General features: G+C 36.2%; 3 protein-coding genes across 3 annotated transcripts; 1 reads left to right on the top strand and 2 right to left on the bottom strand.

Annotated features, from left to right (window-relative positions):
• Positions 1-3,317: 3,317 nt before the first annotated feature.
• LOC108220317 (ribonuclease 3-like protein 2) lies at positions 3,318-5,720 on the top strand. The gene is made up of 4 exons (XM_017394058.2): positions 3,318-3,788; positions 4,180-4,332; positions 4,610-4,977; positions 5,348-5,720. Exons 1-4 carry the CDS (start codon positions 3,435-3,437, stop codon positions 5,520-5,522), a joined length of 1,050 nt encoding a protein of 349 aa, XP_017249547.1. The 5' UTR covers positions 3,318-3,434; the 3' UTR covers positions 5,523-5,720.
• A 1,910-nt stretch (positions 5,721-7,630) lies between these two features.
• Positions 7,631-8,934, bottom strand: LOC108221279 (uncharacterized). Its single transcript, XM_017395168.1, has one exon. The coding sequence runs from the start codon at positions 8,918-8,920 to the stop codon at positions 7,631-7,633; it is 1,290 nt and encodes a 429-aa protein (XP_017250657.1). The 5' UTR covers positions 8,921-8,934.
• Positions 8,935-9,068: 134 nt separating this feature from the next.
• LOC108221278 (glutathione S-transferase T3-like) lies at positions 9,069-9,947 on the bottom strand. Its single transcript, XM_017395166.2, has one exon. The coding sequence runs from the start codon at positions 9,945-9,947 to the stop codon at positions 9,069-9,071; it is 879 nt and encodes a 292-aa protein (XP_017250655.2).
• Between the last annotated feature and the right edge of the window lie 3,275 nt (positions 9,948-13,222).

Raw genomic sequence — 13,222 nt, 5'->3', positions numbered from 1 at the left:
ACTGTATGATGCATGCTAAGTACTTTGTACATTAGAAAAATAATATAAAATATAGTTAAGAGGGAAAGTGTGCTCCTCATTGTTGAGGAACCCATTAGAGCTCCAAAGTTCTCGAAGAGGTGCTAGGAGCTTGTTGGAGTTCATTTCATCTTCATATTATTCAAATTTTGGCTAAAGAGCCTATACGAAGAAGGAAACATAGAGCTACTAATTTATATTGGCTTTTTGGATCCTAGAAATTAATTTTCAAATTTCAATAACTCAAAAATGGTTTGCCTTGCACAATTTTATCCAAAATATTTCTCTTTACTAGACCTGGAGTTGTTGCCAAATCAATTACACAATTTTATCTATGATATGAGAGCTGAGATTAATCTGGACTTCAAAATATGGGAAATCTTTCTGTCATGATGGTTAAAACACACAGACACACTGCTTATCCCTTAGTTTATTTTCTGGTTGAGTTAACTCTAGTTTTACCGGTTGTCATTACTACTATTGAGAGAGTTTTTTTGCTATGAAAGCAATCAAGACTTATCAGCATAAGCCATTTATGCAAGTATGAATGACGAAATATTTTTCAGCCCCCTAACTTTTAGTCCTGGTTCCGCCACTGAGTGTAAGTATGTTATTTGCAACTTGCAAGTTCCTCAAGAATATCAAGTGGGTCACTGTGAAATTTTTGGTCTCATTTGAATCACTAGAGTTATAAAAAATATCAAATAGATACCTCTAATATCTTTTCGAGTAGTAAACTTTATTTTTCATTGAGTTTCACACATTTTTCTTAGCTGTTAGTATAATCAAATGAAAGGTTATGAATTCTAGTATTTATGATAATATATTTAGATTTTAAAAAATTCATTTATTATTTATTTGACATAAAATAAACAAAATAATTATAAAATTAAAAATAAATAGTAAATAAACTTTTTAAAATCTGAATATATTATCATAAATACTAGAATTCATAACCTTTCATTTGATTATACTAACAGCTAAGAAAAATGTGTGAAACTCAATGAAAAATAAAGTTTACTCCCCGAAAAGATATTAGAGGTATCTATTTGATATTATTAATGACTTTAGTGATTTAAATGAGACTAAAAATTTGCCAGTGAATTACTTGATATTTTCTAGCGTAACAAGTGACCTAGTTGATAATTAACCCCTTTCTCAATGAACTCTTCATGGGAAGGAATAAAATAATCTCCATTGATGATAAGTATAACGAAATTTTCAGCAAAACTAAAGAATGGATAGAGAATATTGGTCTTGAGATGCAAAACGAACAACATGTGATCAAGTATTATTTCAGGGATTGTCTGATTCAAAATATCTGCTTGAAAGATGAAAGTATGTCTAATTGTAATCCCAGAATCATGAAATACCTGAAAAAACGACTGAGGTTGAAATGCTCTTACACAAAACAAGGAAGTAATGCACAGATGATTTTCTCTATTCCTACAAGTTGAAATATGCTACTGTAGAAACCAAAAATCTTAATAATATCAATCGTTATAATCTTTATTAATTGTCGGCTATGGCTGATAGGAGACGAAAAGTCGAAAAATCCCTCCGTCCCACTTGGATAGTATATATTCTATGGATTGGAATTTGATAACTAGGAAAGTGTATAAAGTAATATAAAATATAAAAATAATGAGAAAGAGAAACACAAGCGAGTAAAATGATGGGACTCATGAATATTTAGTTGATAGATTTTGAAAATTAGATGAAAATAGTAAATGTATGAGATTTTTTATATTAGATTTTTTTTTTAAGTTTTTGAGATATTTTGAAATTTATGGAATTGAGTGGACATAAAAAAAACAAAACCGTACAAAATCAATTATACAGATGGAGTAGCTAAATAATTTAAAGTGTAATTAAAATAGACTTTTATAATTTCTCCTTACTTCTCATTTTAATAGTCTTGTTTCTCTTATACGAATTTCTTATATTATTGGACTTTGTTTTTTGTTCAATATAAATTTAAGAGTAAATGACAAAGTGGTGGCTGTAGTTTCCCAAATTTAACAAAATGTTGGCTGAAGTTCAAAAACTATAGATTGGTGGCTGGAGTTTACTTCCGTCTTTTAATAAGGTGGATGCCGTCACAGTCCGTTAAATTTGACCGTTAAGTCCAAAAAAAAAAAATAAGTAAAAAGGGCAAAAGCGGGTTTTTAAGGTTTTAAAACTTATGAATCTCTTCTCCACCACTTATTAAATTCGTCCCTTTCCTAGACCTCAAGCCCTCTTTAGAACCAAACCAATTCATCACCACTAACCGAACTAGTTCCATCATTGGAACTCAAATCGTCTGCTAAACCAACAAATTCACCAACTAAGCTCCCACTCACCTTCCCCTCAATACTTTTCTCAACATTCACATTCCCATCACCACTAAAACTTTCATCTTTAACCAAATCAGACGAATTTCCCACATGGGCACCCTCCAAATCACCTCTTTTTCCACTATCACTAACAAAAAGTCCCATTCAAACCAATTTGAGAAACATTAGTCACGGGAGTCTTTACAGAATCAAGCATCTTGGCCACAGTAGCATTATCATGAGTTACAACAGGATCATTAACAATCTTGGAATAAGCAGAAGAAGATGAGAAGGGCCAAGACAGAGTAATAGAAGTAGAATTAGAACCAAAAGTATTCAACCCTTGAAAAATTGGGTTAAAAAAAAAGGAGTCTTGAATGAAATATTGAACACAAACACACTCAAGAAGATGAGTGAAACAAGTTCTAAACCAAACCCAGAAACTACCTTTCTTCTAACTGATGCAAAATGGTCTGGAAATCCAACTTTGTTCAAGTCCATCTTTAAGCCCAATCTCAGTTTAGCATACCCTCTTCCCCAAAAGTAAAGAATCAACACACAATACACACACACACACACACACACACACACACATATATATATATATATATATATATATATATATATATATATTACACACTTTTGCCCTCTAAAAACTCGCTTTTGCCCTTTTTATTTATTATTTTTTTTGGACTGAACGGCCAAATTTAACAAACTCCGAGCCATCTTATTAAAAGGCGGAGGTAAAGTCCAGCCACCAATTTGTAATCTTTGAACTTCCGCCAACATTTTGTAAAATTTGAGAAATTACAACCACCAATTTGTGATTTACTTTAAATTTAATACTAGTGTTAATATTTATTAGATCACATAATTTTCATGATTTATAATGAAATTATGTCGACTTTTAACAAATTAGACGTAATATTTTCATATAACTAATACTATAAAATGATAGTAACATATCATATTTGATTTTTTTAATGTGTCATTTTTGTAAGATACACTATTAAAACGACGGGAAGGAGGGAGTAACTGCACACGGATGCATTGAATCCGCCACTTAAAACCTCATCCCCCAACCCACCGGAAACTCAAATGTCCGGCCATCCGCCCAACGCCGTAGATGGCACAATCGATATGAGCGCCGCAATCAGTGACGTGGAGGAGATTCTGGGTTACAAGTTTATCGACAAGAGTTTGTTAGAAAAGGCCTTGACTCACCCTTCCTATGTTAACGCCGAATCGTATCAACGCCTAGAATTCGTCGGCGATGCTGTATTGGGATTAGCGATCACTAACTTCGCGTTTCTTACATACCCGGACCTTGATGCCGGTGATTTGTCGGTGGTGAAAGCTGCTAACATTAGTACTGAGAAGCTTGCTCGTGTTGCGATTCGACATCAGCTTTATAAGTATGTTAGACATAATAGTGCTGCTCTGACTCACAAGGTATCATCTCTTTTATTCCATTGTTTTTTTATATACTCAGTTTGATTGTTTTTTTCATAGATTTAGTGTTGTAAAAATTGTTAACTGGCTAATGGGGATGAATTGGAATGATAAATATTCTTGTATATTTAATAATTTTTTAGGATATATATTGTTCAAGAATATTGGTAGTGATTGATCAGATTGTAAATTTTGAATCACGATAGAACAACTTGAAAGGATTAATCGGGTGCTGTTTAGTCAAGTTGGGTTTTTCAGAACTATCTGTTATTGTCATTATTAATAATTTTGTGTTGGCTGAGCTTATTTTTTAAAAAGAACATTAGAGGCGTGTAGCCAATGTAATTTAGCCAATCTAATTTCATTAATTGTTTTTAAAATTGTGATTTAGGTTAAAGAATTTCTTGATGTCGTACAACAAGAAGATGTGATTGTGGTTCATGGTGGTACAATGAAGGCACCTAAAGTTCTTGCGGATATTGTGGAGTCGGTTATAGCTGCCGTGTATTTAGACCAAAAGTTTGATTCGAAAGCAATGTGGGTGGTATGCATTCTTTTTCCATTTCTCGCAATTATTTTTTTCTAGTTCAGTTCTCAGATACATATTTAGAAATCTCTAGTGATGGTATGTTGGCTATTTTTCTATGTTGCAAGTGAATGAACAAAATATACTAAAAAATTAAACCAGGCCAAATACACTCACATTGCCTTCAAATTAAACTTTTTGTCTAGATACACCATGGCTATTAGGTGCCTTCAATGTATCCCAGTTGACTACAATATTGGTTTATTCTGTTCTGGTGAATATTTATGTTTTGAAGGTTGTTAGAGGCCTACTTGAGCCACTTATTACTCCCGACATGCTACAGCAACAACCACAACCGATATCAATGTTGTTTGAGATGTGCCAAAAGGATGGGCTCCAAGTTGATATTAAGCCATGGAGAGAAAACAACAAAAACATTGCAAGTGTATACATAGATGGCAACTTTATTGCTTCTGCTTCTTCCGATCAAAAAGAAAATGCAAAACTTCAGGCAGCTAAAGCCGCTCTGGAGATTTTAGCACACTGCAATGACAAAATGGATATTTGTGCCAATGTGAATGAGAACTCTGAGGTTGAAGCTGCTGCGAAAAAAAAATTGCATGAGGTTTGTGCCAGGAAGAAGTGGTCAAAACCATGTTACAGGTATAAAATTTTAATGTTTTAAAAGGTGAATGCTTCAACATTCTCTGAGATATCTGCTACGTTCCTGTTACTCAATTGCATTATTTGCTTATATTCTTTAGAAAACAAAATTTGAGCTCCAACTTCTAGTTTGCACAATTTTTTTGGTAAGTATTATCACAATTACGATTTTTATGGGCATGTGAAGTAATAAGTTAGACACTCATGAATTTTTAACAATGTGAGTAAACCAATGGAACCTCTGGGGTCCTCGTAACAATTGTTTTTTTAGTAATAATAATCTTATAAAATACATGAAAGAACAGTGTTAACACCTATGTATCTAAAATGCATAACTTACCTAGTGCTAAGTCTTCACTTAACATCACAGCATTGTAAACGAGGTTGGACCAGCTCATGCTAGGAAATTTGTATGCTCCGTTAGTTTTGAAACTGCCGATGGTTTAGAGTATGTGGAGGGAGTGGAGAAGCTGAGGGTCAAGGAAGCTGAGGGATATGCTGCTTCACTAATGCTTCAAAATTTACGGAAGAAGAATTATATATGAGTTTTGTGTCTGAGTAAACATTTGTAGGTTGTATTGTGCAAACCCTTGTGATGTTATGTATATTTGTGAGTCTTAGTAACAAATATGCTTGGATGATTATGTAATACACACAAAATTCAAATCTGTGATGTCCTAGAGTGATAGCGGTTGTGTGCTTTACCTTGTTATGCATTTATCTGATGTTGTGATTAAATTTAATGTGTTATGTTTTGCTCTATACTACATTACTCTGTCAAATAAGGACCCTTCTCTCTTATGCTTGCAAATTAGTTTATATTCCTTTTGTCTATAAGATGATAGAAGCATAGAATATAACAATAGAAGCATAGAATATAACAATTGGAACAGCTTACCGTTTGAGTTGGTGAGGTCTGTATATTGTTTGTATCTTAATTATGGGGGCGTTTGGATTGAGGTTGAGAATGGGAATCGGGAATGGGAATGGAGGGTATGGGAATGGGGGTTAACGGGAATGGGAATGGTATGATAACCCAAGGGGTGGGAAGGGTATGATTTAATCACCTAAAAGGATTGGGGGTCTCATTCCATAGCACCAAATAACTAATCCAAACACTTGTTATGGGATTAAGGTTCCGATTCTCGTTAACTGGGCTCATTAACCATGAACCAAACACCTCCTAGGAGTTTTATATGCGTGTGACCTTAAGTCACTTCAAGGATTTATAATTATTATTAGTTCGTTCCCTTCTTTCTAGTTTTATCGTATGTAAGACGTGTTCATATAATTTTTATTTTGCATTTACGATTCTTGTGTGATTAAGAGCGTGTTCGTTTAAGCTTAAAGCCGGACTTAAGCTATTTTTGATTTTAAAGTACAATTTCAAGCAGAAGTCGGTTTAAAGTTATAAATAAGCTAGAAACTGATTTAAAGACAAAAGTTAGTTTGAAGTATTCTTCAGTTAATTAATTTTTTTAATTTTTTTATGAAAATCATTCATAGAATATAAGTTATTCATAAATCACTTTTATTTTTATTATTATATTTTTAATAACTCATAAGTCATTAATAAGTCAAAATTACTCAAACATATATTTTAAACTCCCGGCTTATCATATTAAGTCACGTTTAAGCTCACGGCTTATTATGTTACTCCCTCCGTCCTAACCAATAGTATACATTGGGGGACGGGGGCGCGACACGAATTTTAATACTTCAATAAAGTATTGTTCAGTTACTTACTTTTAAGATTTTCTTTCAGTATAAAAGTATAACATTTATATTTTTATAAAAAAAAATTAAAAAAAATTATAGAATTATGTTTTATAAGAACCATAAAAAACGTGTCGAGCAATGAAAAAGAAACATATGCAATTGAATGGGACAGAATGAGTAAATCATAAGTTTTGCCAAACAATTTTAAATCTGAATTTAATTAAAAGCAACATAAGTGAATCAAGGAAAGTCAAACAGTTAAAGCACTATAACATTAACGTAAAATGTCTGCAATGCAATGCCTTTAGCATCCTGCAGAATTCTCCTTCAGCATTCTGCAGAATTCTTTAGTATTAAAGGGCTCTGGTGTTATATGTCAAATATTACAAGCTAAGTATCACGTGATAGAATGAGTATTGACTTGACGGGTGGGTCCAAAAGAATGTTTTGGATTACAGTCCATGGGCTTTTGGGAGGACGCAATGGTTAATTATTTAATGGATAAGTATGGGACTGAGTCGTAACATATTACAGGATATAAGAGCAACAGCAATGGGCGAGACGCCCATGTCCAGGTTTTTAACCCCACCCAGTGACACGCAAGCAAAAACAGGGCTGTTCTGAAAGTTGGCCAGCCAGCTCCAACCCACCACTGCCCACTTCTTTTATTATATTGCTACTTTTAAATATTTAGACCCCACACATCTCTTTTGTATATTACATTTAACCGTATATGATTAATAATAATAGCTTAGTTATGATTTAATTATAATAGTTTAGTTAGTGTAAAATTAAAATTAACAGAATATTTTTAATTTACATAAATTTAAAATTTAAAATAAAACATTTTCATTAATTAAAATACATAACATATAATTAAAAAAACGTTACACAAGCACATAATCATAATTCTAAACATAAAAATTTAAATAATTTAACGGCTATTGTCGAATTGTGAGATGTGCTCCACCAAGTCATTCTGCAATTGGCGAAATTTTTGTCGATCACGAATTTGGGTGGTTCTTTGAATATAGTTTTCATACGGAACAAAAGGTTCCTCCCCTAAATTTGGTTCCGGTATTCCATTTCTTGTGTCATCGTAACATGGTAGCGGACCAAATGGAGTAGCATATGTGTCTCTTTCGTCCTCGACAATCATATTGTGAAGTATGATACATGCTCTCATAATTCTAGCGAGATCTCCTTTATCCCAGAATCGTGCAGGGCCACGTACAATTGCAAAGCGAGACTGCAACACACCAAATGCCCGTTCAACATCTTTTCGTTGACTTTCCTGATATTTGGAAAATAACTTTCTCTTCTCACCTTGTGGGCGTGGAATTGTTTTCACAAATGTAGCCCATTCTGGATATATTCCATCAGCTAAATAGTACCCCAAATTATAATTGTTGCCATTCAACGTATAATTAATTTCAGGGGCACGGCCTTCTAGCACTTCATCAAATAATGGAGACCTTTCTAAGACATTTATGTCATTGTTAGATCCAGCAACTCCAAAAAAGGCATGCCATATCCATAGATCAGATGAGGCGACAGCTTCAAGTAAGAGTGTTGGAACACCTTTGTGACCACCCATGAACATCCCTTTCCATGCTTTAGGACAATTCTTCCATTGCCAATGCATACAATCGATACTCCCCATCATACCGGGAAACCCACGAGCCTCTCCCATCTCCAATAAACGCCAAACATCATTTGAATTTGGTTTTCGCAAGTATTCCTCTTCAAAAACCAAAATAACATCGGTCACAAATTTTTTTAAGCATTCAATCGCAGTTGATTCGCCAATTCGCACATAGTCATCAACAGCATCAGCAGACACTCCATATGCCAACATACGCATGGCTGCAGTGCATTTTTGTAGTGGTGATAATCCTTTTCTTCCCAATGCATCTACCCTTTGTTGGAAGTATGGATCGAAATTTGAGAGTGCATCGACAATACGAAGAAATACATGCCTCCCCATTCGAAACCTTCTACGAAATGTTTCCGGAGTATAGACCGGATTTTCTGCAAAATAATCTTTCACGAGACGTTCATGGCCTGCTTCACGGTCTCTGTATATCATTCTTCGAGGGGTTGATGAAGATCCTTCCCCGTGAAGTTTGTTAAAGAGATGAAGTCGATATTTCTCATATTCATCGTCATCTTCGTTGAACATCTCCTTAGCAAACTCTTTGTATATATCAAAATTATCAGCCATTTTTGCTGTTTTTGTTGATAACAAGATGTGCAATTGAATTCAATACACTGATGAGCTTATATAGACTTAAAAAACGAATTTATTCCTTTAACAAAACTCACAAGAAAGAAATTACAATGACTAGCTTACAACAACTACTTGACAATGACTAAAATCCAAACACTACAATCCAAATACTTGTGTCTGCCATAGTGATCTTTAAGTTCATCTCCTTAACATGGTTCTTATTAAATTCTTCCAACAGAGACAACTTCCTACATTGAACAGATGTCATTTCTTTGTAGCGTTCAGCATCCACATCAATGACTTTCTTCTTTCCCTTTCCTTTCCTCTTGGTTGCTTTTGTACCTTTTGGACGAACTGGAGATTCAACAATATTATTGTCATCTGGTGTTTCATTGTTAGCTGATGATGAATAAGCTCCAGAATCACTTAATTTAGTTCGCTTTGTACTCCCGCTATTTGTTGTAGGAGCTCTCCATTTTGGTTGCCTCCGAAGCTCACTCCAATGCTTATCAAAGTTACATTTCTTGCCATAATGAGTTTTATGGAGTAAATGAGCTTTCTCTATTATATCATCCATGTTTGAACCACTTCCAACTATTTTTTGTGCTTTCTCGAAGCATGCTCCATATTTTTGAGCCCCTTCGTTGATTCGTTGCCATCTTTTTCTTATAGCCACAGTGCCTCTTTTGATAAGACCAGGATCGCTTTCTTCACAATACTGATGAATCTGTTCCCAGAACGTGTCACCCATCTGATCAGTACCAACTAGTGGATCAATTGACACATTTAACCAAGCACTGATTAAAAGCTTATCTTCTTCCCATTTCCATTGAACATTATTATCTCGTATATCTTGTATCTCTTCAACTTCAATGTTGTTCTCATTTAAATCTATGACATCTCTACTATCAAAAGTAGAACATTGTGAAAGTGGAGATTCTTGAACATTTGTTGGCGTCGGATCGTTTCCATATTGCGGAATTGATGTTGAAAAATTTTGGCCATATGGAAAAGGATACATTTGTGAATTTTGAGTAAATGGAAATAAATTATTCGAAAATGGAAATGAATTGTTGGGTCGATTACGTTGATCTGAAAATTGAGTATTTTCCATATTAGCATTTTGGACAAATGGAAAATATGGATTTGGATATTGAAATGGAAAATTTAAATTTGGAGCTTGAGGATTGGGGTATGAATTTTGTGAATTTGGAGGCTGAAAATTATTAGGATTCATGATTTTGGAATAGAAAAATTTTTGAGAGAAAAAAATCTAAAGAGATGAAGTATAAAATGAGTAAAAATGAATTAATATTTATAGGCTAAAAATTGTAACGGATATAAATATAACCGTTGTAAAATTAACGGATATATTTTTTTTGATCAGAATGGCAGCTACATTTATACACAAAAGCAACACAAAATAATTCAATTGCTGCTACTTTTTTGATTTTGAAAAACGTGCACTGCAGTTGGGCTGTGGCCGGGGTGGTGGGCACCTGCCCTTTTCTTTTTCCTTCTCCAACGCGTGACCAGTGCCCGAGGCCAGTTTACTCTTTTCTAGGCGGGAGTTGGGCACCCAATTTACATGCGCTGCGGGTGCTCTAAGGAGTTCAATTTAACTGGAAGATGTGATAAGGAAGCATATTTGGTAGGTGGATGCATGGCCGTGTGGTTGAAGGGAGGAAAAAAAGGAAGTAGCTTTCAAAGAGGAGACTAAAAGCTATCACTATGAAGGCCTTGAGATAGATTTAGATGAACACCTTACATATACTAGAGTTATAAAATATCATCTACACCGTAAACAATTGATCTACAAGCGGAATTCTTTTTGACTGGGTAACTAACTCCACCCGCGGTTTTTTACCTCATTCCGGAGTTTTCCGTGTCACCAATATTGTGTCTCGATTTATTTTTTTGTTTAATTACTTAATCGATTCTTTAGCATTCACCCAGCAAAAATTCGTTAAAACAATTTGACGCCGTCTGTGGAAAGTGTGCTAAGTAACAAGTTGATTTGACGATGACTAGCGACAGCTCACAGCCGGAGTCGTCTCGAACTCTAACTGACGCCGACTTGAACAGGCAGCTGACGGAAACGATAAAGAAGATGCAAGCGGAGATGGATTCCCTGAGGTCAGAAAACACGATACTACGTAAGGAAAGGACCACAGAACGCTCTAGGTCGATCAATAGGCCAAGGAGACCCTTGCTGAATGTGGTACGCCATCTAGACATGAATGCTGGCGAAGACGACAGGCCACCAGAGGAGACCGTTGAGAACGAAGAGCCTCCACCTGAAGACGAAGAGGAAGGTGAAGGAGATGGGCGACACGACGAGAGACGGGAAGACAACATAGATGACCACCACAGCGATCATGAGAGACGGAGGTCAAGACATAGGTCTTCAAGGTCGTATGACAAAGTTTCGAAATTAGTCAAGAAAGAACTCAATGAGTTCCGGGAGGTGTTACAACGGATCTCAGGAGCACCCAAACCTATGGAAAAAGCGACTCCTACGAGCTACGCTGACTCGCCTTTCTCTGACGACATTGCACTCGTCGACATACCAAAACGTTTTGCAGTGCCCCCTATGAAGTCATATGACGGGTCGACGGACCCTCTAGAACATATCGCCCAATATAAGCAACGCATATTTACAATACCTATCACTAGAGATTTGAGGGGAGCTTGTATGTGCAAAGGGTTTGGCGCAATGCTGGCGGGTCTGTCTCTGTAGTGGTTCATGATTCTGCCCAACGGGTCTATAGAGACAATCGTGGACCTGGTGGACACGTTCAATTTATAGTTTACAAGTAGTCGGGTATTTGAGACGATGGTCAGTGATCCCTACAGGATAATCTAACGACACAGGGAGCCGTTGAGAGATTACTTGACAAGGTTCAACAGGGAAAAAGTGACGACAACTAATTACGACATCCCGACGGCAATAGAGGCCTTTATACGAGGATTATAGAAGGATTCGCCATTATATGGTGAACTGACGAAATACCCCTGTAGGACTATGGAAGACGTACAGGCCAAGGCCATGGCACAGGTAAGATTGGAGGACAGACGTGAAGACGATGAAAAGTACCACCGTCCATAGTAATTCGTTTCTCAATGCTACACAGTCGTATGCCTTATGTCCATAGTTTCCATAGAAATCACACCATAATATGGAATTAGGATTTGACTTGGGCTTACTTTATTTGGGGGGCCACTTGATGACGTCCCCTAGCTTGGTGAATTCCCTCATCATGGTTGTCGGCGTCAGATTGAAGCCTTAACTGTCATACATGGGTGGCAGGTTCGGATCCTTCCTCTAATCCGTCCTATCTTGCACGGACCTGATCCTGGACTCTTCCCTAATCATCCTGACATATGGCCTATAATCCCTTGTCCGGGGCGTCATGATCTTCCTATTTGGACGGTAGTACTTTTCATCGTCTTCACGTCTGTCCTCCTCCAATCTTACCAGTGCCATGGCCTTGGCTTGTATGTCTTCTATAGTCCTACAGGGGTATTTCGTTAGTTCATCATATAATGCTGAATCCTTCCCAAATCCTCGTCTGAAGGCTTCTATTGTCGTCGGGATGTCGCAATTAGTTATCGTCACTTTTTCCTTATTGAACCTTGTCAAGTAATCTCTGAACGGATCCTTGTGTCGTAGGACTATCCAGTAGAGATCACTGGTCGTCTTCTCAAATACCCGACTACTTGTAAACTATAAATTAAACGTTTCCACCAGGTTCGCGATTGTCTCTATTGACCCGTTGGGCATTCACGTACCACTGCAGGGCCAGACCCACCAGTGTTGCGCCAAACTCTTTGCACATACAAGTTTCCCTCAAATCTCTTGTAATAGGTACCGTAAATATGCGTTGCTTATACTGGGCGATATGTTCCAGAGGGTCCGTCTACCCGTCATATGACTTCATAGGGGGCACTTCAAAACGCTTTGCTATGTCGACGAGTGCGATGTCGTTAGAGAAAGGCGAGTCAGCGTAGCTCGTAAGAGTCGTTTTTTCAATAGGTTTGGGTAATCCTGGGATCCGTCGTAACATCTCCTGGAACTCATTAAATTCTTTCTTGACAAATATATATTGCTTCCTTTGGTCAAATATATAAATAAACTTTTGGTAGGTGGTTGCATGCACGTGGGGGTGAAAGAAGAAAAAAGAGGAAGTAGCTTTCAAAAAGGAGTCTCAAAGCTATCACTATAAGAAGGTCTCAAGATAGATTTAGATAAACACATTACATATACTAAAGTTATAAAATATTATCTACACTGTA

This window comes from Daucus carota, chromosome 5 (assembly GCF_001625215.2).
Source record: "Daucus carota subsp. sativus chromosome 5, DH1 v3.0, whole genome shotgun sequence".
Classification (NCBI taxonomy): domain Eukaryota; kingdom Viridiplantae; phylum Streptophyta; class Magnoliopsida; order Apiales; family Apiaceae; genus Daucus; species Daucus carota.
Note: the sequence above shows the minus strand (reverse complement) of the source record. Positions and strands in the feature narration are given on the sequence as shown.